Genomic DNA, 27,369 nt, shown 5'->3' on the forward strand with positions numbered 1-27,369 from the left:
CCAATATCTCCAGTTGGGAATGTGTCCAATTGTGTTTCTGACTCTGTCCAATATCTCCAGTTGGGAATGTCCCAATTGTGTTTCTGACTCTGTCCAATATCTCCAGTTGGGAATGTGTCCAATTGTGTTTCTGACTCTGTCCAATATCTCCAGTTTGGAATGTGTCCAATTGTGTTTCTGACTCTGCCCAATATCTCCAGTTGGGAATGTGTCCAATTGTGTTTCTGACCCTGTCCAATATCTCCAGTTGGGAATGTGTCCAATTTTGTTTCTGACCCTGTCCAATATCTCCAGCCGGGAATGTGTCCAATTGTTTTTCTGACCCTGTCCAATATCTCCAGCCGGGAATGTGTCCAATTGTGTTTCTGACTCTGTCCATTACCTCCAGCTGGGAATGTGTCCACCTGTGTTATCGGCCACTGATGTTTATAATATTCAGTCTCTCTGGTGCTGCTGGGAGCTGTTTCATTTCCTGAAGTTCCGATTGAGCCCAAAATGCCCCAGACTGGATTCCAATTTGTGTTATTGTAATCTCACAGTGTCTGACTATCTGATCTGTTCTAGTTTCAATCTGATATAAACTGTTCTCCGACACTGAAGTCAGTTAGATGTAAATTTGTGATTGTTTCTAAATATTAATTATCCTGTCGTTAAGTTAATCAGCTCCTCAGGATAATTGTTTCCCACATCATTGTTAGAGGGAAAACTCCTGATTTAGTAATCAGCCATATGTTTCAGCAATAATTGAAATGTATAATTTATTACAGAACATGTAGTTTTTCAGAGGGAATTATTCTCCAGGTCAATTAGTAATCTGTTAAAAAAATAAGATGAGTCTTTGGGTAAATCTTACAGCACTTCCGCATTGCATTGTTAGAACTGTGTCTGAAACACTGACTGGACCCAGTGAGACCAGACTCGGTTTTCCTGTCTGAGAGTCAGTACTGAGGGAGTGATGTACTGTCAGAGTGGCAGTACTGAGGCAGTGCTGCACTGTCGGAGGGTCAGTACTGAGGGAATGTTGCACTGTCAGAGGGTCAGTCTTGAGGGAGTGCTGTCCTTTCAGAGGGTCAGTACTGAGGGAGTGCTCCACTGTCAGAGGGGCAGTACTGAGGGAGTGCTGCACTGTCTGAGAGTCAGTACTGAGGGAGTGCTGTACTGTCAGGGTGGCAGTACTGAGGGAGTGCTGCACTGTCAGAGGATCAGTACTGAGGTAGTGTTGCACTGTCAGAGGGTCACTTCTGAGGGAGTGCTGCACTGTCGGAGGGTCAGTATTGAGAAAGTGCTGCACTGTCAGAGGGTCAGTGCTGAGGGAGTGCTGCACTGTCTGAGGGTCAATACTGAGGGAGTGCTGCACTGTCAGAGGGTCAGTACTGAGGGCGTGCTACAGTCGGAGGGTCAGTACTGAGGGAGTGCTGCCCTGTCAGAGGGTCAGTACTGAGGGAGTGCTGCACTATCAGAGGGTCAGTACTGAGGGCGTGCTACTGTCGGAGGGTCAGTACTGAGGGAGTGCTGCCCTGTCAGAGGGTCAGTACTGAGGGAGTGCTGCACTATCAGAGGGTTAGTACTGAGGGCGTGCTACTATCGGAGGGTCAGTACTGAGGGAGTGCTGCCCTGTCAGAGGGTCAGTACTGAGGGAGTGCTGCAATGTCAGAGCTGTGTCTGAAACACTGTCTGGACCCAGTGAGATCAGACTCGGTTTTACCATCTCACTTTCACCACCTCAGGACATCCCAAAGTGTTTTGCAGCCAATGAATTACTTTGTGAAGTGTAGTCACTGTTGTAATGTAGGAAACAGATCAGCCAATTTGTGCACAGCAAGATCCCACAGACAGCACCATGACAATGGCCAGATCCTCAGTTTCTAGTGATGCTGGTTTAGGGATAATTATTGTCTTCCTGTCCACCATACTGGTGCTTAATAGGCCAGTCAGCACCTGAAAAATGAACCTGAATTTTAGGTCTTTATCTTGTAGTTTATATTTTTTATTCTTTCTTTTTTATACAAGTTCTTGTTCCTTCTTTCCCAATCTGTTCAATCTCCTGAACTTCTGTTCTCTGATTCTGTATTCATTGTGAGTGGGTGAGTGAGACGGAAAGACTCCAGGGTGAGAATGTATTCAGATGGTGACTGTGACGTTGCTGCAAAGACACTAATTCCTGTACAGATTCTGTGGTGATATAATGTACTGGGGTACAGTGCTGTAGGGGTTATATTACTGGACCAGTAATCCAGAGAATGGCAGTTCCATTTCCACCATGGGGTTTGAGACTGGACTGAGGGAGATACTGCAGGTCCTGCTGTTAGACCAGTCACATTGTTCTTTTCCCTCTTACAACCTTATCTGAACAGACAGCACTTTTCACCAGAAACCCTGACTGTTCCCTTGACAACACCAGCAGGAGTTCAAAGATCAAGTTATTCCCTGTCACCCTGTCCCTATTTCTCCTCTCCTTCAACTCACGTACAGCACACTCAGACCCACAGAGTAAGGGGATGAGACAAGCAGCCCGTCAGTAACACTGTTTAACAAAGGAGATCAGAGGACAGAGTGATTCAGTCTCCAAGCTCTTCACCAACAACAGCAAAACCTCAATCAGATTCATTCATCAATTGAATGTTTGAGTCAAAATGAAATGGGACGAATTTAATCTACTTTATATTTTAACAGATTTTGTTTAAGCTGTAAATTAGATGAACTGTAAATGAGATCCCAGGGATGGTAGTATAGTGGTTGTGTTACAGGACTAGTAATCCAGAGATGTGGATTAATGATCTGGGGATGTGAGTTCAAATCCGACCATGGCAACTGGGAATTTCAATTCAGTTAATTCAATAAATCTGGATTAAAACTCTAGTCTCAGTGATGGTGATGATAAAACTACTCAGTTGAATGTAATTCCTTTATTCAAAAAGGGAGAGAGACAGAAAGCAAGAAACCACATACCGGTTAGCTCAACATCTGTCTTAGGGAAAATGTTAGAAGCTATTATCAAAGACTTTATAGCAGGGCACTTCGAAAAATTCAAGGTAATCAGGCAGAAACAATATGGTTTTGTGAAAGGGAAATCATGTTTAACCAATTTATTGGAGTTCTTTGAAGAAGTAACATGCGATGTGGATAAAGGGGAACTCGTGGATGTACTGTACTTAACTTTCCAGAAGGCATTTGGTAAGGTACAACGTCAAAGATTATTGCGAAAAATAAAAGCTCATGGCATAGGTGGTAACATATTGGCAGGAATAGAAGATTTGCTAAAATAAAATCAAAATACTGCAAATGTTGGAAATCTGAAATAAAAACAAAAAGTGCTGGAAATACTTAGCAGGTCTGGCAGCATCTGTGGAGAGAGAAGCAGAGTTAACATTTCAGGTCAGTGACCTTTCTTCAGAAGTCGTTGGCTAGCTGATCGGAAGCAGAGAGTAGGCATAAATAGATCATTTTCTGGTTGGCAAGATGTAAAGAGTGGTGTGCTGCAGGGATCAATGCTGGGGTCTCAACTTTTTACAATTTATATTGGATGAAGGGACTGAATGGGTGGTTGATAAATTTGCTGATGACACAAAGATAGGTAGGAAAGTAAGTTGTGAAGAGGACATAAGGAGGCTACAAAGGGATATAGATAGGTTAAGTGAGTGGACCAAGATCTGGTAAATAGAGGATAATGTGGGAAAATGTGAAATTGTCCATTTTTGCAGGAAGAATAAAAAAGAAGCATATTATCTAAATGGTGAGAGATTGCAGAGCTCTGAGATGCAGAGGGAACAGGGTGTTCTAGTGCATAAATTGCAAAATGTTAGTATGCAGGTACAGCACGTAATTAGGAAAGCTAATAGAATGTTATAATTTATTGTGAGGGGAGCCAAATACAAAAGTAGGGGGGTTATGCTTCAGTTATACAGGGCATTAGTGAGACCACATCTGGAGTACTGGGAACGGTATTGGTTTCCTTATTTAAGGAAGGATGTAAATGCATTGGAAGCAGTTCAGAGAAGGTTTACCAGACTAATACCTGGAATGGGTGGGTTGACTTATGAGGGAAGGTTGGACAGGCTAGGCTTGTATCTGCTGAAGTTTAGAAGAGTAAGAGGTGATTTGATTGAAACGTATAAGATCCTGTGGGGTCTTGGCAGGGTGGATGTGGAAAGAACGTTTCTCCTTGTTGGAGAATCTGGAACTGGTGGTCACTATTTAAAAATAAGGCGTTGCCCATTTAAGACAGAGATGAGGAGAATTTTTTTTCTCTCTGAGGGTCGTAAGTCTTTGGAACTCTCTCCCTCAAAAGGTGATGGAAGCAGAATCTTTAAATATTTTTAAGACAGAGATAGATATTATCTTGATAAGCTCGGGGTGAAAGGTCGTCGGGGGAGACAGGAATATGGAGTCGAGGTCAGCCATGATCTTATTGAATGGCGGAGCAGACTTGAGGGGCCAAGTGGCCTAAACCTGCTTATAATTCGTATGTTTGTAGGTGTGTAAAAACCCATCTGGTTTAGTTCCGAAGAAGGGTCACTGACCCGAAACGTTAACTCTGCTTCTCTTTCCACAGATGCTGCCAGACCTGCTGAGTGATTCCAGCATTTCTTGTTTTTGTTTCAGATTTCCAGCATCCGCAGTATTTTGCTTTTATTTGGTTTAGTAACGTTCCTTTAGGGAAGGAAATCTGCTCTCCTTACCAGGTCTGCCCTCTATGTGACTGCAGACCCATAGCAACACTGTTAACTCTGAACAGCTTCTGATATCATCCAGCAAGATACTCAGTTGTCAAGAAGGCAGCTCACCACCACCTTCTGATAGTGCAATGAGGGATGGACAATAAATTCTGGTTTTACCAGCGACGCCCACATCCTGTGAATGAATATGAAAAAGCTTCTGTTTTGTAAACCCGGTCAGGTTTCCACCATGATTCAAAGGAGATATGGTTTGCGGATGGTTTAAAGGAGAGATGGTTTGTGGATGGGTTTAAAGGAGAGATGGTTTGTGGATGATTTAACGGAGAGATGGTTTGTGGATGGTTTAAAGGAGAGATGGTATATGGATGGTTTAAAGGACAGATGGTTTGTGAATGGATTAAAGGAGAAGTAGTTTGTGGATGGGTTTAAAGGAGAGGAAAGGAGTGATGCTCAGAGATAATCTCTGTGTCCTCTTTGTCCTCTTTGGTTGGAGAATACTGGGATTATTTTAGCATGTGGATAAATGTGGAAAGCAGGAGGGATAAGGTCTGGTTTCATCCTCTCCCGCCAGCATTTCACTGTTTACATCAACTTACAACAACAACTTGCATTTATATTGCACCTTTGATGTAGTAAGACACCCCAGGGTGCTTCACTGGAGCATTATCAAACAGAGATTTTACACTGAGCCACATAAGGAGATATTAGAACAGGTGATGAAAAGCTTGGTCAACAAAGTAGGTTTTAGAAAGGACCCTTAAAGGAGGAGAGTGAGGTTGAGAGGCGGAGAGGTTTAGGGAGGGAATTTCAGAGCTTAGAGCCTAAACAGCTGAAGGCACAGCCGTCAATAGTGGAGTAATTAAAAGTGGGGATATAAAAGACGACAGAATTAGAGGAGTGCAGATATCTCGGTGGGTTGTGGGGCTGGAGGAGATTACAGAGATAGGGAGGGGTGAGGCCATGGAGGGATTTAAAAACAAGCATGAGAATTTTAACTTTGAGTTGTTGCCGACGGGGATCCAATGTCGTGCAGTGAACACAGAGGGTGATGGGTGAATGGGACTTGGGTTGGAGGTCGGCCAGGCCAGCTAGGAATAGTCAAGTCTGGAGGTAACAAAGGCATGGCTGAGAGTTTCAGCAGCAGCTGTGCTGTGTCCGGGGGCAGACACAGGCAATATTACGGAGGTGGAAGTAGGTGGTCTTGATGATGGAGAGAATAGGATTATTTTCTTAGTTCTTCCAGACTAAAAGGCGACAGTTAATTCTCATCGATCTCAATGGTGTAAATAGAATATTCTGCTCTCTCTGTAATTCCCAGTTTGATTAAGTTCTGGAACCAGCTCAAAGTATTCACATCTAGTTTCACTTTAATGTCAATTTGTTCATTGATTTGAGTGTTTCTTGGTCTACAAAACAAAACCCACAGTGACTCTGCACAAATGATGGATCAGCCACATCTGTGATACTACGAGCAGATTGGGCTCCTCACTGTCGGAGGGAGAGACAGGACACTGGGTACAATGAGACACAGTGTGACCCAGAGAGAGAGAGAGAGACAGGACACTGGGTACAATGAGACACAGTGTGACCCAGAGAGAGAGAGACAGGACACTGGGTACAATGAGACACAGTGTGACCCAGAGAGAGAGAGAGAGACAGGACACTGGGTACAATGAGACAGTGTGACCCAGAGAGAGAGAGAGAGAGAGAGGACACTGGGTACAATGAGACACAGTGTGACCAGGAGAGAGAGAGAGAGAGGACACTGGGTACAATGAGTCGCAGTGCAACTGTCGGGTGATGTACTGGGGGAGGTGAAGGGGACACTGGAGACAGTGAGACACAGTGTGACCCAGAGAGAGAGAGAGAGAGAGAGACAGGACACTGGGTACAATGAGACACAGTGTGACCCAGAGACAGAGAGAGAGAGACAGGTCATTGGGTACAGTGAGACACAGTGTAACTGTCGGGTGATGTACTGGGGGAGGTGGAGGGGTCACTGGGTACAGTGAGACACAGTGTAACTGTCGGGTGATGCAGCGGGGGAGGTGGAGGGGACACTGGGTACAGTGAGACACAGTGTAACTGTCGGGTGATGTACTGGGGGAGGTGGAGGGGACACTGGGTACAATGAGACACAGAGGCAAGTGGAGAGTATTCCATCACACTCCTGACTTGTGCCTTGTAGATGGTGGATAGGCTTTGGGAGACAGGAGGTGAGTTACTCACAGCAGAATTCCCAGCCTCTGACCTGCGCTAGTAGCCACATTATTTATGCGGCTTCTCCAGTTCAGTTTCTATTTCACTCTCTTTAAATTCAGTCCCTGTCAGTGAGTTTGAAGAAGGATGTGGTTAACCAGAAATCCTTGTCTCAGTGAATTCACCAAAGGTGTTGTGAGGTTTGCTCGAATTGTCAACTTAAAGGGAGGATCATCACGACTTCTGTCGAAACACAGTCTGTGACTTGCTCGGCTAAAAGTCTGACAGCCAATTATTTCTGAATCCTAGCACCGATTATAAAAATCCAAGCGGGTCGTGACAGCTGGTGAATGTTAATGTGGAGTTTCTGGGTCTCAGATTTAAATTAAAGACTTGCATTTAGATAGAATCTTTCACATACTCACAATGTCCCAAAACACTTCATAGACAATTAAATACTTTTCAACTTCAGTCACTGTTGTAATATAGGAAATGCAGCAGCCAATTTAGGCACAGAAAGATCCCACAAACAGCTGAGGTAATAACCAGATGCTCTGGGGATGGTTAATATCAGTATCCTCTCCTTTGTCAGCTGTTCCGCGAGTCTCCCAGTATGGAAGGAGGCCATTCAGCCCATCATGCCCCTGCTGGCACTTTGAAAGAGCTATCCAACTAGTCCCATTTCCGATTCTTTCCCCACAGCCCAGCAATTTATTTCCTTTTCAAGTTTATCATTTCTCCTGTTTTGAGGGAGTTCAGTTTAAGTAAGTTTGAATATTTCTTCATAGAGCCAGCACAGGCACGATAGGCTGAATGGCCTCCATCTGTGCTGTCTGATTCTCTGATATTTTTCATGATTGAAGGGAGTTTATTTTAAGCAGGTTTGAACAGCAGATGGGATTTCAGTCTGAACAAGCCAAACATTCGCTCTATAATATCGCAGTCTGTTCTATTGGCTTTGTGACTAAACCTTTAATACTCAGATGGAAAATCGAGGCTCCGGGAGAGGCGACAGAAAGTGGGTTAAACCTGAGGCCGTAGACTTTATCACCATTAATCCTCACTCTGACCAATATTTCACTCACTGCCCACTGTCCCCAGTAAACCAGCTACACATGAAACTTTCCCGGTCTCTTTATTCCTGGATCAGAGATTCCCTCACTGTGCTGTTCTCTCTGGGAATGTTCTGCTCACTTTAGCAGCTGAGACAGGAGAATGTTTGAAGAATTATTTATTGTTGCTGTGGCAATGATTGACTGACCCCTGACCCTGACATCAGGGGATGGATTTTTCTATCGACCAGTTTGAATGATGAGGAGTCTCGGTTCCGTGTCCTGTTATTCTCTGTTTCCCATTCTCTGAATTCCCCACACGCAAATTTAATTATTAACATGAAACGACAGACAGACAAGGTCGAGGGTTCAAGTCCCACTCCAGAGAATTGAGCTCATAATCCAGGCTGACACTCTCAGTGCAGTACTGTTGGAGGGACAGTACTGAGGGAGTGCTTCACTGTCAGAGGGACTGTATTGAGAGTATTGTTCAGGCCAATATATATCCCACATCACTAAAACAGATGATTTGATCATTATCACATTATTTTTTTTGTGGGATCTTGCTGTGTGAAAATTGGCTCCCCTGTTTCCTACATTACAACAGTGACTACACTTCAAAAGTATTTCATTGGCTGTAAAGTACTTTGGGACACCCTGATGTCATGAAAGACAGGATAAAAATCAATTGTTTCTCTCTCCCATTCTTTCTCTTTTCATGTCTCTCTTTCCTTCTCTCTTTCCATCTCTGCTTTTCACTTTCTCTCTTTCCTCCCTGTCTCTCTCTCTCTCCTTTTCCACACATTGCGTTCACTCATTCACCAGAAACATTCTTTGTCTTTTGTTGATGGATTTTCATTCTCACTGTGAGCTCCTGTTTGATTTTCCTCCCCGCCCCCCCCTCAGTTACCTGCTCAGTGATGGAGCAGAAATGAGACTGGGATTAAAGTGCTTGTTTAAATCTGGTTTCACACACAGTCCATGGGTTACCTGAACACCTGCTCACAGCCCTGAGTCTCAGTCAGGCTGGGGCACTGGGGGAGATGAGTTTGGGGAGAAGGCCCTTTATTGGAGACCTTTCATTAGAAGAAGGTCACTCATTGGGAGAGGAGGGTTTAAAATTGGAAGCTGAGTGTTTAATGAAAGGTGACTGTGGTCAAGAAGGACGGATTTACACAGGGCCCTGTCAATAATGTGGAATTACACCACTACTTGTTGATGATGTGCTGGAGATTCTCATTCTTTCACCAGTCTGGTTTCCGTTCTCTGAAACCTCCCTCTGATCTTCTCATTACTGAAATATTTAGACACAAACACCAGGTGCAGAGTTCTGCCTTTCATTAACTTGAACAAACATTCATTTCAAACATCACATTCTTTATAATTAAATTCCAACCATTAGAATCCCATCGAGCTCCCTCGCAAGATGTTGAGATAACACCGCCATTCCTATATTAAATTAATTCTCGGGATGTGGGTGTCACTGACAAGGCTGACATTTATTCCCCATCCCTAGTTACCCTGAGAAGGTGGTGCTGGGCCTTCTTCCTGAACCACTGGGAGTGGGTTTGATACAAACTGAGTGTCTCACTCGAACACTTCAGAGGGCAGTTAAGAGTTAACCATGTTGGTGTGGGACTGGAGTCACATACAGGCCTAGACTGGGTAAGATAAGAAATGGTGAAATTTGAACTCCCGTTCTCTAGATTATTAATCCAGTAACATTAACCCCAACACGACACTCCCATGTCCTATTCTGCTGTATCCAACTGGCTTTCACTGACTGAACCCAACACAGCAGAGATTTCAGACGCAGGAATTGTCTCCTGACTAAGTTGCTCCTTTTACAACAAGCGATGAGTTTGGGTAAAAACCTCCTTAAACTTCACACAGGGTTAGAAAGAAAGAACTTGCATTTCTATAGCAATTTCAACAGTATTTCTATAGCTGCTCATTGTATTCTTGGTCCAATCATTAACCTCCTCACTGAACAACTCTGCTGTAAAATGAACTGGAACAAAGGGTCTGATTACTCACTGATGGGAAGTGACAGGAATCTGTGTGATTGAACTTTATGGAGACACTAACTTCTGTATTTAATAATCCACTAATTAACATCATTAACCAGGGGTCTGAACGGTGCTGATAGTGAGTGGTTTAGCTAGTGATAACGACAGGGTATTAGTCACACGACACATTGTAAATCCAAGATAGAAACAATTAAAACCCTGAAATAAATGTCAAGTGGTGAGTGAATTTGCAGAAGTAACAATGATTAATAAGATGCTGTGTTTGCACTCCAGTGCGGCAGCACCAGTTTCTGGAATATATGATCCTTATATTGAAATATCTTCACTTCCCACGTTGATGCAGCCACACACAGCAGGAGCTCATTGTGTCTCTCTCTGCCTGGGCTGGATGCTAATGTTTAATTACTGATTCAACAACAACAACTTTATTTATATAGCTCCTTTAACATAGTAAAACATCCCAACTGCTTCACAGGAGTGTAAATCAGACAAACATTGACATTGAGCCAGATTAGGAGATATTAGGACAAGTAACCAAATTTCTGTCCAGGAGGTCGATTTTATGGAATCTTGAAGGAGAGAGAGGGAGAGAGGCAGCGAGGGTTAAGGAGGGAATTCCAGAGCTTAGGGCTCAGGCAGCAGAAAGCACGGCCACCAATGGTGGAGTGGTTAAAATGCGGGATGCTGAAGAGACCAGAATTGGAGGGGCACAGAGATCTCGGAGGGCTGTAGAACTGGAGGAGATTACAGAGATAGGGAGGGGTGTCGAGCTGGAGGAGGTTACAGAGATAGGGAGGGGTGTAGGGCTGGAGGAGGTTACAGGGATAGGTGGGGTGTAGAGCTGGAGGAGGTTACAGAGACAGGAAGGGGTGTAGGGCTGGAGGAGGTTACAGAGATAGGTGGGGTGTAGGGCTGGAGGAGGTTACAGAGATAGGGAGGGGTGTAGGGCTGGAGGAGGTTACATATATAGGTGGGTTGTAGGGCTGGAGGAGGTTACAGAGATAGGGAGGGATGTAGGACTGGAGGAGGTTACAGAGATAGGGAGGGGTGTAGGGCTGGAGGAGGTTACAAGGATAGGTGGGGTGTAGAGCTGGAGGAGGTTACAGAGACAGGAAGGGGTGTAGGGCTGGAGGAGGTTACAGAGATAGGTGAGGTGTAGGGCTGGAGGAGGTTACAGAGATAGGGAGGGGTGTAGGGCTGGAGGAGGTTACAGGGATAGAGAGGGCTGGAGGGCTGGAGGAAGTTACAGGTATAGGTGGGGTGTAGGGCTGGAGGAGGTTACAGAGATAGGGAGGGATGTAGGACTGGAGGAGGTTACAGAGATAGGGAGGGGTGTAGGGCTGGAGGAGGTTACAGAGATAGGGAGGGGTGTAGGGCTGGAGGAGGTTACAGGGATAGGTGGGGTGTAGAGCTGGAGGAGGTTACAGAGACAGGAAGGGGTGTAGGGCTGGAGGAGGTTACAGAGATAGGTGGGGTGTAGGGCTGGAGGAGGTTACAGAGATAGGGAGGGGTGTAGGGCTGTAGGAGGTTACAGAGATAGAGAGGGCTGGAGGAAGTTACAGAGATAGGGAGGGGTGTAGGGCTGGAGGAGGTTACAGAGATAGAGAGGGCTGGAGGGCTGGAGGAAGTTACAGAGAAAGGGAGGGGTGTAGAGCTGGAGGAGGTTACAGAGATAGGGAGGGGTGTTGGACTGGAGGAGGGTACACAAGTAGAGAGGGGTGTAGGGTTGGAGGAGGTTACACAGATACAGAGGTGTGTAGGGACTGGAGGAGATTACAGAAAAGGAGATTGTGCTGATTCTGTGTTGCTCATGTCAGGTAGAGCAGCAGTGTGTCCAATCCTCAGGATTAACTGCATCAACTCGCCAAGGCTCCTTCAACAGCACCTCCCAAACCCACTCCCTCCACCACCGAGGAGGATAAGGGCAGCAGTTACATGGGAACACCATCACCTCCAAGATCCCTCTGAGGCACACACCCTGCCTGATTTAGAATCATAGATTCGGAGAAAGATACAGCACGGAAAGAGGCCATTTGCTCCATCGTGCCTGTGCTGGCTCTATGAAAGAGTGATCCAGTTAGTCCCATCCCCCCTGCCCTTTCCCCATTGCCCTGCAAGGTTCTCAGGGAATAGCTGTTGTTACAGCCAGGTGAGAAAGATGTCTAGGGGTCTTTTACTGTCTTCATCTGATCTTATTGTAACAGAGTTCACTTTTAAACACACTGTATTTTGAGCTTCCCCTTTGTGAATCCTTGTTCACAGCTTTCCCATTATAAGGCAAAGAAATGAGCACAAACAGGTCTTCTTAGGTTTAAAGAAGAAAAGTGAAATTTCTTAAACTTAAACTCTAATACAGTTAACGCCTATGTATATACCACGCGCCCACGCAGGCATGCACAGATGATACACGCATGCAAATAGGGACAGAAATGAGCAGAAGAAAAATAAAATGGAGAGGTTTGAGGCAGTCTCTAAAGGGGGTTTCTTGTTACTGTTTCTGTGGTTCCAGCTCGTCGTAGAGTCCTTGATTGTAGACAGTTCTTACTTTTCATTGGGGCCCAGTAGTCTTCCTAAAACTTGTTCACTGTAGGAGACATTTCTCTCTTGGTGTTCATATGTCTACAATAGTTTCCAAAGCTGGTGAGAGTGAGATGAGAGCAGACGGGAGAAAGGTGTTCTCAGTCCAAGATCTAACAGCCTTCTGATTTTCAAACACCCTGTGGCATGTTCAAAATTCAAACTCCAACAGTCAGTTGGCCAGGTGATCAAACTGGTCCAGCCACGTCTGTTTGTGTATTCAGCCATCTTAGAACTTGGAACTATGATGTTGTTGCTATTACAGAGACTTGGTTCTTGGAACTATGATGTTGTTGCTATTACAGAGACTTGGTTGAGGGAAGGACAGGATTGGCAGCTAAATGTTCCAGGATTTAGAAGCTTCAGGTGGGATAGAGGGGGCTGTAAAAGGGGTGGGGGAGTTGCATTACTGGTTAAGGAGAATATCACAACTGTACTGAGGGAGGACACCTTGGAGGGGTCATGCAGCGAGGCAATATGGGAGGAGGTCAGGAATAGGAAGGGTGCAGTCACGATGTTGAGGATTTACTACAGGCCTCCCAACAGCCAGCGGGAGGTAGAGGAGCAGATATGTAGACAGATTTTGGAAAGATGTAAAGGTAACAGGGTTGTAGTGGTGGGTGATTTTAACTTCCCCTATATTGATTGGGACTCACTTAGTGCTAGGGGCTTGGATGGGGCAGAATTTAAAAGGAGCATCCACGAGGGCTTCTTGAAACAATACATAGATAGTCCAACTAGGGATGGGGCCGTACTGGCCCTGGTATTGGGGAATGAGCCCAGCCAGGTGGTTGAAGTTTCAGTAGGGGAGCATTTTGGGAACAGTGACCATAATTCCATAAGTTTTAAGGTACTTGTGGATAAGGATAAGAGTAGTCCTCGGGTGAAGGTGCTAAATTGGGGGCAGGCTAATTATAACAATTTAAGGAAGGAACTGAAGAATTTAGATTGGGGGCAGCTGTTTGAGAGTAAATCAACATCTGACATGTGAAAGTCTTTCAAACGTCAGTTGATTAGAATCCAGGACCAGCATGTTCCTGTGAGGAAGAAGGATAAGTTTGGCAAGTTTCGGGAAGCTTGGATAACACGGGATATTGTGAGCCTAGTCAAAAAGAAAAAGGAAGCATTTGTAAGGGCTGGAAGGCTAGGAACAGATGAAGCACTTGAGGAATATAAAGACAGTAGGAAGGAACTTAAGCAAGGAGTTAGGAGGGCTAAACAAGGTCATGAAAAGTCATTGGCAAACAGGATTAAGGAAAATCCCAAGGCTTTTTATACATATATAAAGAGCAAAAGGGTAACCAGGGAAAGGGTTGGCCCACTCAAGGACAGAGAAGGGAATCTATGCGTGGAGCCAGAGGAAATGGGTGAGGTACCAAATGAGTACTTTGCATCAGTAATCACCAAGGAGAAGGACTTGGTGGATGATGAGCCTAGGGAAGGGAGTGTAGATAGTCTCAGTCATCTCATTATTAAAAAGGAGGAGGTGTTGGGTGTCTTGCAAAGTATTAAGGTAGATAAGTCCCCAGGGCCTGATGGGATCTACCCCAGAATACTGAGAGAGGCAAGGGAAGAAATTGCTGGGGCTTTGACAGAAATATTTGCATCCTCATTAGCTACAGGTGAGGTCCCAGAGCACTGGAGAATAGCCAATGTTGTTCCTTTGTTTAAGAAGGGTAGCAAGGATAATCCAGGAAATTATAGGCCGGTGAGCCTTACGTCAGTGGGAGGGAAATTATTAGAGAGGATTCTTCAGGACAGGATTTACTCCCATTTGGAAACAAATGGACTTATTAGCGAGAGGCAGCATGGTTTTGTGAAGGGGAGGTCGTGTCTCACTAATTTGATTGAGTTTTTTGAGGAAGTGATGAAGATGATTGATTAAGGAAGGGCAGTGGATGTTGTCTATATGGACTTCAGTAAAGCCTTTGACAAGGTCCCTCATGGCAGACTGGTACAAAAGGTAAAGTCACAAGGGATCAGAGGGGAGCTGGCAAGATGGATACAGAACTGGCTCGGTCATAGAAGACAGAGGGTAGCAGTGGAAGGGTGCTTTTCTGAATGGAGGGATGTGACTAGTGGTGTTCCGCAGGGATCAGTGCTGGGACCTTTGCTGTTTGTGGTATATATAAATGATTTGGAGGAAAATGTAACTGGTCTGATTAGTAAGTTTGCGGACGACACAAATCTTGGTGGAGTTGCGGACAGTGATGAGGATTGTCAGAGGATACAGCAGGATATAGATCGGTTGGGGATTTGGGCGGAGAAATGGCAGATGGAGTTTAATCTGGACAAGTGTGAGGTAATGCATTTTGGAAGGTCTCGTGCAGGTGGGAAGTATACAGTAAATGGCAGAACCCTTAGGAGTATTGACAGGCAGAGAGATCTGGGCATACAGGTCCACAGGTCACTGAAAGTGGCAACGCAGGTGGATAAGGTAGTCAAGAAGGCATACGGCATGCTTGCCTTCATCGATCGGGGCATAGTGTATAATAATAGGCAAGTCATGCTGAAGCTGTACAGAACTTTAGTTAGTCCACACTTAGAATATTGTGTGCAATTCTGGTCGCCACACTACCAGAAGGACGTGGAGGCTTTGGAGAGGGTACAGAAGAGGTTTACCAAGATGTTGCCTGGTCTGGAGGGCATTAGCTATGAGGAAAGGTTGGATAAACTCGGATTGTTTTCACTGGAATGACAGAGGTGGAGGGGTGACATGATAGAGGTTTACAAAGTTATGAGTGGCATGGACAGAGTGGATAGTCAGAAGCTTTTTCCCCGGGTGGAAGAGTCAGTTACCAGGGGACATAGGTTTAAGGTGAGAGGGGCAAAGTTTAGAGGGCATGTGCTCGGCAAGTTCTTTACACAGAGGGTGGTGAGTGCCTGGAACTTGCTGTTGGGGGAGGTGGTGGAAGCAGGTACAATAGCGACGTTTAAGAGGCATCTTGACAAATACGTGAATAGGTTGGGAATAGAGGGATATGGACCCCGGAAGTGCAGAAGGTTTTAGTTTAGACAGGGATCAAGATCGGCGCAGGCTTGGAGGGCCGAATGGCCTCTTCCTGTGCTGTACTGTTCTTTGTTCTTTGTTGTTCTTAGCAGTTAACCTGGAATGCCAGCCTTTCCACCTTCAACGTCCAGTAATCAAACGTTCATTGTGGATTAAATTGGAGCAGGGAATAGCCCCTTTGTTCTTTGAAGTACTGTCTGTGGATATGTTAATGTCTCTCTCCAGCCAAAGCCTCCAATTGTTTTTGAAAGCAAGTTCTTTCTTCACCATCGGCAGTACAAAATCAATGTTCATGTGGCGAAATTAATTTTCCTCATTCTTGGCAGGTGGGGATTTTCCTGACGCTGTTGTTTCTAAATCCAGTGCTGTTTTATGATTTGTGTGTGTAAATATTTTAGTGGAGTAAAGATATTTTTAGTGAGACAGCGAATATATCTAACCCCCTTTTTTTTTTCTTTTTTAAAATCTTTTTATTCAAGGTGGCCTTTATACCCCAGGCCTTTTTTATGTATTTTATGTCGAGCGGGCCTTTATTTTCCAGGCCCCCTTTATAGACATTTAAAAAAAACTTTATTAAAAAACAGATAAATAAAACAAAAACTCAAATCAAAATGCCATTCTCGGTGTCGATGATGCACTCCAGCCCCTGCAGTGCCCCTCGATCACGGAAGGCCTCAAGCTTGCCGGAGGAAGCCGCATGCTCCTTCTCCAGGGACACCCGAACGTGAACGTAACCACAGAAGAGGGGCAGGCAATCAGGGAGGACGGACCCTCTGACCAGCCTGGACCTGTGAATTGCCACCTTGGCCAAGCCCAGTAGCAGACCGACGAGGAGATCCTCCTCTTCTCCCATGCCCCTCCTCACCGGGTGCCCAAAGATCAAGAGCGTGGGGCTGAAGTACAGCCAAAACTTGAGGAGCAGCCCCTTCAAATACTCAAAGAGAGGCTGCAACCTCACATACTCCATACGTACATGGAACACGGACTCATCCAGGCCGCAGAAATTACATGCGGCCTGGGAGTCCGTGAACCTACTTAAACGTCTATTGCATGGGATTGCCCTGTGCAGCACCCTCCACTCCAAGTCCCCGATGTAAAGGGGGAGGACTCCCACATAGAGTGACCTCCATCAGGGTTTCTCTTCGCCGCCAGATGGCAACACGGACTGCGAGGGTGTGTCCGGCCAGCTGACGAGGGCGAGGAAGTGGAGAGTGTGCAGGAGCAGCCCATACAGGAAACCCCTCCGCGCCGATTGGAATGGCACGGAGGGCATTTCCGAGAGGCGGCTCGGGTTGTGCGGGACCGGCTCCCAAGGAGGGTTTCGGGGCCTGGGTCCGATGAGCAGTTCCGGCCGAGCGGGGGTCAGCTCCACTGGGATCGCACCACACTCCCGAGCCCCCTCGCCACCCGCAGTGAGGGGCGTCCCGGGGGTTTCGGCTACTCTTCCGCCCGCCGGACCGTCCCCGGAGTCGGCCGCCCGGACAGCCGAGGCGCTCTCCTCCGCCGGCGGGGGAGCGCCCTGACTGGAGGTGACCATGTTCCAGACTCGGAATAGATCCCGGTAAAAGACAGGCAACTCCCTCAGAGAGGCGCGGCTAAGGGACTCCACCGGGAGCTGCGTGTCGTCTTGAAGGCAGTGACACTGGCGGAAAAAATACGTCGCCAGCACACACCATCTGGGAGGACGTTCGACGTCCAGGTATCTTTGCAGGGTCCGAAGGCGGAGAGTCGCAGCCTGGGTGCGGACGCACACCAGCGACTGACTGCCCTCCTCGACCGGGAGACTCAGGACCGCGGCAGAGACCCAGTGTTTCCTCTTGCCTCAGAAGAAATCGGCGAGTTTCTTCTGGATCTTGGTGGCAAATACAGGGGGCGGGCCAAAGTGACGAACTGGTACCACAACATGGAGGCCACCAGTTGGTTTATGACCATTCGGAGCAGTCCTGTCCAGCGCCCCAGCCGAGCGGTGACTTTCGCCTCCAACTCCTGCCAGTTTGCCGGCCAGGCTTCCTCAGCGGGGCTAAGGTGGACTCCCAGATAGAGGAGGTGCATGGTGCTCCACGCAAAAGGTGTCATCTCCTCCGGCAGGGAGTCCACCCGCCACTGACCAACCAGGAGTCCGGAACATTTCTCCCAATTGATCCTCGCGGAGGACGCGGCAGAAAAGGACTGCTGGCAGTCGTGCATCCTCCGCAAGTCAACGGGATCTGTGATTGCGAGGAGCACGTCGTCGGCATAAGCCGAGAGGACGACCCGCATGGCCGGCTCGCGCAGAGCCAATCCCGTCAACCTCCTGCGAAGCAGGCACAGGAAGGGCTCCACGCAGATGGTATACAATTGGCCGGACATGGGGCATCCCTGACGCACTCCTCTCCCAAAGCGAAGGGGCGCCGTCAAGGACCCGTTAACTTTGACTAGACACTCTGTGGCAGAGTATAAAAGTCGGGTCGGGCCACAAAATGCGGCCCGAGTCCAAAAGCGCGCAGAGTCCCGAAAAGGTAATCGTGATCCACCCTGTCGAACGCCTTCTCCTGATCGAGGGAGAGAAAGGCGACCGACTGACCAGTCCTCTGGGAAAGATGGATCAGGTCCCGGACCAGGTGGATGTTATCCTGGATGGACCGGCCCGGGATCGTGTAGGACTGGTCGGGGTGGATCATGTGGGCCAGCACGGAGCCCAGGCAGGTAGACATAGCCCGGGCAAAGATCTTATAATCCGTGCTGAGGAGGGAGACCGGACGCCAGTTTTTAAGCAGGCGGAGATCGCCCCTCTTCGGCAGCAGGACGATGACCGCCCTGCGCCACGAGAGGGGCATCTCCCCGGTCGCCAGGCTTTCCCCCAGGACCCGCGCGTAATCGTCCCCCAGGACGACCCAGAACGCCCTGAGGAACTCCACGGTCAACCCATCCAGCCCTGGGGATTTGCCCCTCGAGAGCTGGTGGAGGGCGCCAATCAGCTCCGCCAACGTGAGCGGAGCCTCCAATCCTTTGGCGCCCTCCAGGCTGACCTGCTGCAGGCCCTCCCACAAAACTCTGCGCGCATCCTCGCTGGACGGATCCGGAGAGAACAACGCACTGTAATAAGTACGGACCAGGAGGCCCATTCCCTCCGGATCCGTGATGGAGGATCTGTCGTCGGCCAGCAGCTCGATGAGCTGTTTACGGACCCCCCGCCATTTTTCCAGCGAGTAGAAGAAGGGTGAGGCGCGGTCCAAATCTTCCAGGATCTGGATCCGCGACCTCACGTACGCGCCTCGGGACCCTATGAGCTGCAGGTCCCTCAGCGCGCCATTCTTCTCTTTGTACGCCTGCCACAGGGCCGGGTCCACGACGGCATGACCGAGGCGGGACTCCAAGTCGAGCACCTCCCTCTCAAGGCACCCGATCTCGGCTTCTCGCCTCTTGGTCGACCCCTTCGCGTACTCCTGACAGAAGACGCGGATGTGAGTCTTGCCCACATCCCACCATAGCCTCAAGGAGGAGAAGCCCCCTGCTTCCTTCTCCAATCGGCCCAGAATCGACAGAACGACTCCCGAAATTGCACGTCTTCCAGCAGCCGGTTGGAAGTGCACCTGGCCCTCCACTCCCCCAGCAACCCATTGAGGAACACATTAAAATGGCGCCTCTCAACCAGTTTCTCGTCCGCGCGCTTGCCCGCTATCTTCAGGGCGGCACGGACGGACTGTATGATCAGCGCCAGATTCGACCAACGGTCGAGGGCCAGCTGAACTTTATTGCGGCAACCCCTGCAAGCCGCGAGGAAATCCCGGAGTTCCGCCGTGGGGATGAGAGGAGATTCGGTGGGAGACACGAGGGACTCCACCACCTCACTGGCGATGAAATCAAGATCATCCTCCGTGCCCTACACCAAATCCCTATCCTCCTCCGGGTCGTCACTGCCAGCGGCCGACACATCCACCACACACTGTGGGGCGGACGTCCCGGTCGCGCCAGCTGGTCCCGCCTCCGTCACGATCCCACCCCCAGGATCGATGGCGGAGGAGTCCTCTCTGGGTTCTATTGTAAAACTGGAGCCTGTAGGCACCAGCGGTTCAGGACCCCCCTCCACCTCCGTCCAGGGGAGACAGAAGTTCCGGACTCCGGGAAACCAGCCGGAGCCGAGACTGGAGGCGGAGGGAGGAGGCTATCTCCCGCTCTGCCAGCACCCACAGGCCCAGCAGATGGGGCAGCATTCTCAGTTATAACTGGGTCTGGTGTCTCCTGGTTGGTGGTGGACTCCGGCTGGGAGGCCCGACCCTCTGGGGCCTCGCCCTCCCCTTCATTCAGGGCACCCGACCCAGTAGCAGTGGCAGAATGGGCGGCGTCCCCAGGCTCCCCCACCACAAGCAGGGCCCCACTTACTCCTTCAGGAGGGGCCTCAAGTACCGGGGCCTTCCCCTCCCCTCCATCCTGAGGAATAGAGTGCTCCTGCCCGGACTTTGCAGCCTTGGTGGTGGCGGTAGGGGAAACCTGGGGACCCGAAACAGGAGACAGCTCCCCTCCAACAGATGGGCCCTGCGCCTCAGGGCCCCTTGTTACCTCTGTGGAGGGGTGCCTTCTCCTCTTTTTCCCAGTTGTGTGCGGAGGCTCAGAGACCTCCATATCATCAGAGGCCTCCACCTCCACACTCTCCTTTTTTTTATTCACCCTGGGCCTGAGCCCAGCCCTGGGGCAAGTTGACTTCCCGAGATCGGGCCTTGGGCTGAGCTCAGACTCGGGTAGTGTCACGGTGTCCAGCGGACGCGCCTCTCGATGTTTATTTCTCCTCCGCGCCTTCCTTCCACTTGGACGGTCACCCCCCTCCCTGCCGGAGGCCGTGAAAACCACAGCCTCCGGTACCGACTGAATGGTATCTGGTGGTGGTGTAGAGGGGGTGGGAGGAGGTGCAGCGTCGCCACCCTGGGCCGCCGAGTTGGAGTTGGCAGCCGGGAGGTGCCCCTTACAGACATGGCACCGCACCCCGTCCAAGGTCCAGAAGACGCGGTAGGCCGTCCCCTGGAATTCGACATTAAAGTGGCCCTCTGTCATCTCCTCCCACGCCAGCTGCATGAATAACTGGCGGCGGAAGAAGTACACGTGTCGGAGGCTGTTCTCCCGAAGACCGAGCGGGACTGGGGTGAACCCTGTCTTTACCTCCCCCAGATGGTGCAGGTGGGGAAGGAGGAGCTCACCAGGAATGAAGGGCGGGACATTGGATAGAATAAGCCTTTGCGCAGTGGCCTCCAGGGGGTCCACTGGCAGAAAGGTCCCACCCACGGTGAGCCCCTTGCTCAGAGCCAGGGACACCGCCCGCTCGGTCCTCAGGAACAACACTGCCTTTCCATACATTTTAGAGGCTGCAACAATGGCCGAAGGGCCGACAACATCGGCCATTGCTTTCACACATGCCTCGATAGTCATGTTCGGGTGGACGTAGCTCTCGACCCCATGCTTCGATGTTAATAAAGCAAACGGTGACGGGGCAACAGGTGCAGCTGCAGCAGCCGCAGCAGCATATGAACGGGAAGGCCTCGCCACCGGTGAAGAGGGGCTTGCCATGGGGTCGCAGAGCTACGCCCACCCCCAAGAAACAAAGCACACGACAGTTTTCTTTAACACAAGCAATATGATGGGAATAGAGGAGGATAGGGCTGAAAAGGACAAGGAGAGGAGAGGATAGATGGCCGAGTGATGGAAGAGAGAGAACAGCTGCAAGGATGTTACACTTCAATTGGTGGTTGGAGCACCTTCCTGCAGAGTCGACAGTTCACTCTTCCAGTTAGGGGAGGGTTCTTCACCCGGGTCGGTCAGAGCCGCCCGGTTCTCTCCCATTTCTGTTGTTGTGTAAGGATTTTCTTCAGCCGGGCAGCTCCAGCTGTCCCGAGCCACACAGTTGGGGGTGGGGAGGGAGCCCCTTTTGTGCAGGATGGCAGATAAACACAAGAGCTAGTACAGGGGCTGCCTATAGAATTTGGCAGCCCCACCCCTGGATCTTCCGGTGCCTTCTCCCTCCCCCAACAGTCCAAACAACCAACAGTTCTCTGGTGCTCCAACACCCACCTCTCCAAAATGACTCTCAGGTCTTCTTAGTCTTGAAAAAGTGCATCAGTTCCACAGTAAATACAGCTGTCTACAGTCACCTCTCTGCAGTAACTCCAGTCTCCTCTCTCCTCTCCAGTTGCAGTTGCAGCAACACAGGTGCAGCTGCTCCCCCTGATTGCTGGCAGGAAGTGCTCCAAATTGACCAGCCAATCCCAGTGCTGTACCTGTCCTGGGAGTGTTTGATGGGGACAGTGTAGAGGGAACTATACTCTGTATCTAACCCGTGCTGTATCTGTCCTGGGAGTGTTTAATAGGGACAGTGTAGAGGGAGCTTTACTCTGTATCTAACCCATGTTGTTCCTGTCTCCATTTCCAGGAGAACCCGTACATGTGCAACAACGAGTGTGACGCTCGCATGCCCGAGCTCGCACACCCGCCCGAGTTGATGCTGGATGACGAGGGGCGGATTCCCAACACCTTTTGGCAAAGTGTCTCCTGGAGGAGTTTCCCCGAGCCCCTCCTGGTCAACATCACTCTTTCCTGGGGCAAGAGCATCGAGCTGACCGAGGACATCGTCATCACCTTCGAGTCGGGCCGGCCAGAGCAGATGGTCCTGGAGAAGTCTCTGGACCATGGCCAGACGTGGCAGCCCTACCAGTTCTACGCAGCCGACTGCCTCAACTCCTTTGGGATGGAGCCGAGAAGGGCCCGGGATCTGAGGCCGGCCTCGGTGCTGGACATCATCTGTACGGAGGAGTACTCCAGGGGCTATGTGTGGAAGGTGGACAAGATGGTCCGCTTCGAGATCCAGGAGCGTTTCGTCCTGTTCGGGGGGGCCCGTCTCCGTGACATGGCCTCACTGTACGGCCAGCTGGACACCACCAAGGATCTGAGGGACTTCTTCACCCTGACCGACCTGCGGCTCAGGCTGCTCCGGCCGGCCACTGGGCCCACCAGTGTTGACCCACTCAACCTCTCCAAATATTTCTACGCCATCTCCAACCTGGACATCCGCGGGCGGTGAGAGCTCCTCAACCCTTCTGGACAGAGTCACTGACCCCACACGTCACAGCCAGGGAGCACCGGGTCAGGGTCAACATCTGGGGGGTGGGCATAATCAGGGTCAACATCTGGAGTCACTCTTTCAGGGCCAATATCTGGAGTCACTCTATCAGGGCCAATATCTGGGGATCACTCCACTCTGTCGGAGATTCCCGGAGAGTGACAGCTCCTCACTGTTTCTGCTCAGACTCACTGATGGGAGCACTCGGTAACTGGTAAGGTTTTACAGTGATAGATTGGGATCCCTCCCTCGGCCCACTCAGCACTGTCAGCTGCCCCTTTGTGGACTGTGAAAGCTTCCCTGAATGTCTCTGTGACAGTCTGTACAGAGCAGCACTGTGACAGCTCGCCCTGTCCCTGGTGATGGGCTTGTTAGTGAGCTTTCAGAGTCCTGCTGGCTGGCTCACCATGAGGGAGCCATTTCCTGCTCAGTGTTCAGCCAATCGAGCAGCACGGAGCGAGCAGAATCTGTCCCTTTACTCTCAACACTGCCTACATCCAGTCTCATCAGGATTCTGAGAATCAGACAGCACAGAATGAGACCATTCAGCCCATTGTGCCTGTGCTGGCTCTTTGAAAGAGCTGTTCAATTAGTTCCACTCCCCTGCTCTTTTCCTCTAGACCTGTAAATTTTCCCCTTGTAGTATTTAGCTAAATCCCTTTTGAAAGTTATTATTGAATTTGCTTCCAGTGCCCTTTCAGGCAGAACATTCCAGATCACAACAACTCACTGTGTAAATAAAATTCTCCTCCTCTCCCCCTCTGGTTCTTTTAACAAATCCCTTCAATCTGTGTCTCTCTGGTCACTGACCCTCCTGCCACTGGAAACAGTTTCTCCTTATTTACTCGATCAAAGCCGCTGATGATTTAATGAATGATTCTGACTGAACACTTCCTTCCTGTTCAATCTATATTCAGTCTCGATCAGTGAGTTCCCATTCACCCATCACACAATCTCCGGGACTCGGAGCCATTACCTCATTATTCTACACTCAGCTTCTGGGAGACTCACTCGAGCTTTTAGTCCAGGAGAATCTTCAGACACTAATTAGAGAATAGGAGCAGGAAAATGTTTACGCTGCCGTTCATTTGACTCCAAGGAACTGTCTGGGTTTTGCTCAGTTTAGTAAAAATTTCCCAGAACTGAATTTACAAACTGTGCAACATCCAATCTGCAGATTTTGAAGCTTCTCCTTTGCAGTGAGTTAAACAGCGGCTCGATGTTGTTAATACACAGTCACCGACAGCAGCGTTCTCACGCTTCACAGAAGAGAGACTGCACCAATGCATTGGGCCTTTCCAAATCACACTTACTAAACAACAACAACTTGTATTTATATAGCACCTTTAACATAGTAAAACATCCCAAACTGCTTCACAGAAGAGTAAATCAGACAAAATGTGACACCAAGATACATAAGGAGATATTAGGACAGATGACCAAAAGCTTGGTCAAAGAGGTCAGTATTAAGGAGTGTTTTAAAGGAGGAGAGAGAGGGGTAGAGAGATGGATAGGTTTAGGGAGGGAATTCCAGAGCTTAGGGCCCAGGCAGCTGAAGGCACAGCCGCTATCAGTGGAACATTAGATTCACAGTCGATATTAGTGCGAGAAGAACCAGATTCAAATCCCAGATCAGCCCCCAATTAAAATAGGTTACAACTGAGCAGGGAAAAGCCCCCAGTTGGAATATATGATTCTGATCGCGGTGGGAGCAATGCACTGTTAGTTCAGTCCCATCGCTCCACATGTCACAGCATATTTCTTTAAGCTTTCCAAATCAGTATAAGCAGCCAAATTGAACACACTGTTAACCCTGAATACAGCGGAACAAACCTTAAGATAACAACAAAAAAAACTATTTAATAAACACTACTCAGATAAACCAATGACTTATTTCAAAAATCTAACACTCGTATTCGCATACATATACTAAAAATTAACAGCACTTCAGTTTTAATTAGCTGACCGAAAAAATAAAACTGAAGTCTTTTCAAGTTACGTTCCTGACGAATGGAGCCTTCCAATGTAGAAACAGTCAAAGGTCGCTTGAAGTCTTCACAGAGGTCTGAAAGAAAAAAAGACCGTGACAATGCAAATGTATCCGTTAGAATTTTCAAAAAAAATTCACCAGCAGGTTGTCCCTAACTTCAATTCCGAACCAGCCTTTTCCCAGTCTGTGCCTGTGTCCACTTCAATCCAACTGATCCCAAATTCCACACTCTGCTTCCTCTTTCTATCCTGAATCACTGATATCGGCTCCTGTCAGTTTTCCTGTCACATTTCCTCGAGATTTCTGTTGAAAAGGAGGGTTGTTTGTTCTGTAAACCACACTCATTCTATCACTAAATGTTGCTCCTTCACCTGATCTGAAGCCAGAGTTCCCAGTGAACAAACACTGGAACTAGTGGAGAGAAAAATGTTGGAGTTTGCAGAGCTAAGCTGGTAAAGGGGGAGCGGAGTCCCAGAGCGGAGAGTCCGCTGTCTAACAGAGCTGATCAGGTTATTTTAAACCAGCTTGTTGTTGTTTGTTACCAGGTGTAAGTGTAATCTTCACGCCAACAACTGTATCTTGGAGAAGGGGAAGCTGAGTTGTGAGTGTGAACACAACACGACGGGGCCGGACTGCGGAAGATGTAAGGAAGGTTTTCAAGGCCGACGGTGGAGAGCGGGCTCGTACCTCCCAATCCCCAAAGGGACGGCCAATGTCTGTGAGTAACAAGAGCTTCTCCGGCCCGGCCCAGTGCCTGCAGAAGATTCACTTCATATTTCATTCTCATCATAACTCCCGGCAACACATCGATTCCAAAATACAACCCAATGGATATTTGTGATTGTGTTTTTGTGTAGACTGACAGTGGAAGATTGTACAGACACAGAATCAGAGAATCAGACAGCACAGAAGGAGGCCATTCGGCCCATCGTGTCTGTGCCAGCTGTTTGAAAGATCTATCCAATTAATCCCACTCTCCTGCTCTTTACCCAGAGACCTGTAAATTCATCCTTTTCAAGTATTTATCCAATTCCCTTTGAAAATGTTATTATTGAATCTGCTTCCACTGCCCTTTCAGGCAGAACATTCCAGATCACAACAACTCGCTGTGTAAAAATAAAATTCTCCTCCTCTCCCCCTCTGGTTCTTTACTAATTCTCTTCAATCTGTGTCCTCTGGTCACTGACCCTCCTGCCACTGGAAACACTTTCTCCTTATTTACTCGATCAAAACCCTTCAGGATTTTGAAGCCTCTCTCAGTGTAATGTCGGAGTCAGTAAACAAGGTGGAATTGCTGACATGATGTAGAGGGTGAGGTTAGAATAGTCGTACGGGTTAAGTGTGATGAAATCTCACTCGGGACACACACACAGATCCAGAGGCAGCAGTGAGGTGGAGACTGATGTGTGAATGGAATGTTAACAGCTGGATGAACATCTGGGGAACAGCTGGGGAGGGTGAAAGGAGAATAAGCCTCTGTGTAATAAATATCTGAAGCAGGTCAGGAAGTGAAGGTTGTGAGGGATATCTGTGGTCATTGCTGTGTGTGGAATGTCCCGAGATCAGGAAACAGAGAGTGACACGAATGGGCAGTGGGGGAGGGGTCTATGTGATTACTGACCCCCTTACGTATTAACCCTGCTCACTTACACATTAATCACACGTAGTGGGAACGTACTTACACACTAACCTCACACTCACCTTACGTGAGCACTTTGACAACTCGACCTGGTCTCACCTCGAGCTGGTGTGAACACCCAGAGGATGCAGCATGTGAATCCCCAATGAGATCATTGTTTTGAGTTTGAGTGAGGTCGATCCCATGAACACTCCATGTAATGCGTTATATTAGTGTTTATTAATAAAGATTGTAAATCAAACGTCTCTCTAACTCTTTGTGTTTCTGTTTCCCTCTCCAGGCCTCCCTGACACTGTCGTCAGTGACCGTAAGTATGATCTACGCTCTCTGACCTGTGACCTGCTGACCCAGAGCCCATTTCTGTATCGGGAACAAGCCGCTCCCCTCAAACATCCCTCATCCCTCACTGACTGAGGAACAGGTGTAGGTGTGAACATGGGATTGAGTGAGCAACAAGTGTAGGTGGGAACAGGGAGTGACCATAATTCTCCACACTGACCGGGAATGACCATAACTTCCCACACGGACCGGGAATGACGATAACTCCCCACATTGACTGGGAGTGACCGTAATTCCCCACACTGACCAGAGGTGTGATACTGGAGCAGGAACCTGTGGGAACTGGGCCTTCAGCTGCCTGGGCCCCAAGCTCTGGAATTCCCTCCCGAACCCTCTCTTCCTCTCCACCTCTCTTTCCTCCTCTGAGATGCTCCTTAAAACCTACCTCTTTGACTGAGCTTTTGGTCCCTGTCCTAATATCTCCTCCCGTGTCTCAGTGTCAGTTTTTGTCTGATTGGTGATGAGGTGGAGATGAACAAGCTGTTTGTTTTTCTCTCGGAGCCTCTTGCAGTGGTGGACAGTCTCCCCTCGATGTGTGTGTGTACACAGTACAGATGTTGTGTTCAGACTGTGCGTTGTTCTCCAGCTGGGATTAATAATTGCTAATTTCACCTGACACGTGCAGCTGACTAAAGCTGGGTCACACACGGCCAAGTATCTCATCACTGAGTGTGAATGGGGAATGAGTCTGCAACAGGTGTAGGTGTGAACTGGAATTGTCCCTCAGTACTGACCCTCCCACAGTGCAGCGCTCCCTCAGTACTGCCCTTCCG

General features: G+C 48.7%; 1 protein-coding gene across 1 annotated transcript in view; it reads left to right on the forward strand.

Annotated features, from left to right (window-relative positions):
* Positions 1-27,369, forward strand: part of LOC137346001 (netrin-G1-like) — a 94,267-nt gene that overhangs the window by 64,775 nt on the left and 2,123 nt on the right. Inside the window, exons 3-5 of the mRNA XM_068009303.1 lie at positions 21,942-22,585; positions 25,164-25,336; positions 26,538-26,564. Of these exons, the coding sequence (XP_067865404.1) occupies positions 21,942-22,585; positions 25,164-25,336; positions 26,538-26,564 (844 nt within the window). The remainder of the gene's footprint in view (positions 1-21,941; positions 22,586-25,163; positions 25,337-26,537; positions 26,565-27,369) is intronic.

The sequence above is a fragment of the Heterodontus francisci genome, chromosome 29, assembly GCF_036365525.1.
Source record: "Heterodontus francisci isolate sHetFra1 chromosome 29, sHetFra1.hap1, whole genome shotgun sequence".
Taxonomy (NCBI): domain Eukaryota; kingdom Metazoa; phylum Chordata; class Chondrichthyes; order Heterodontiformes; family Heterodontidae; genus Heterodontus; species Heterodontus francisci.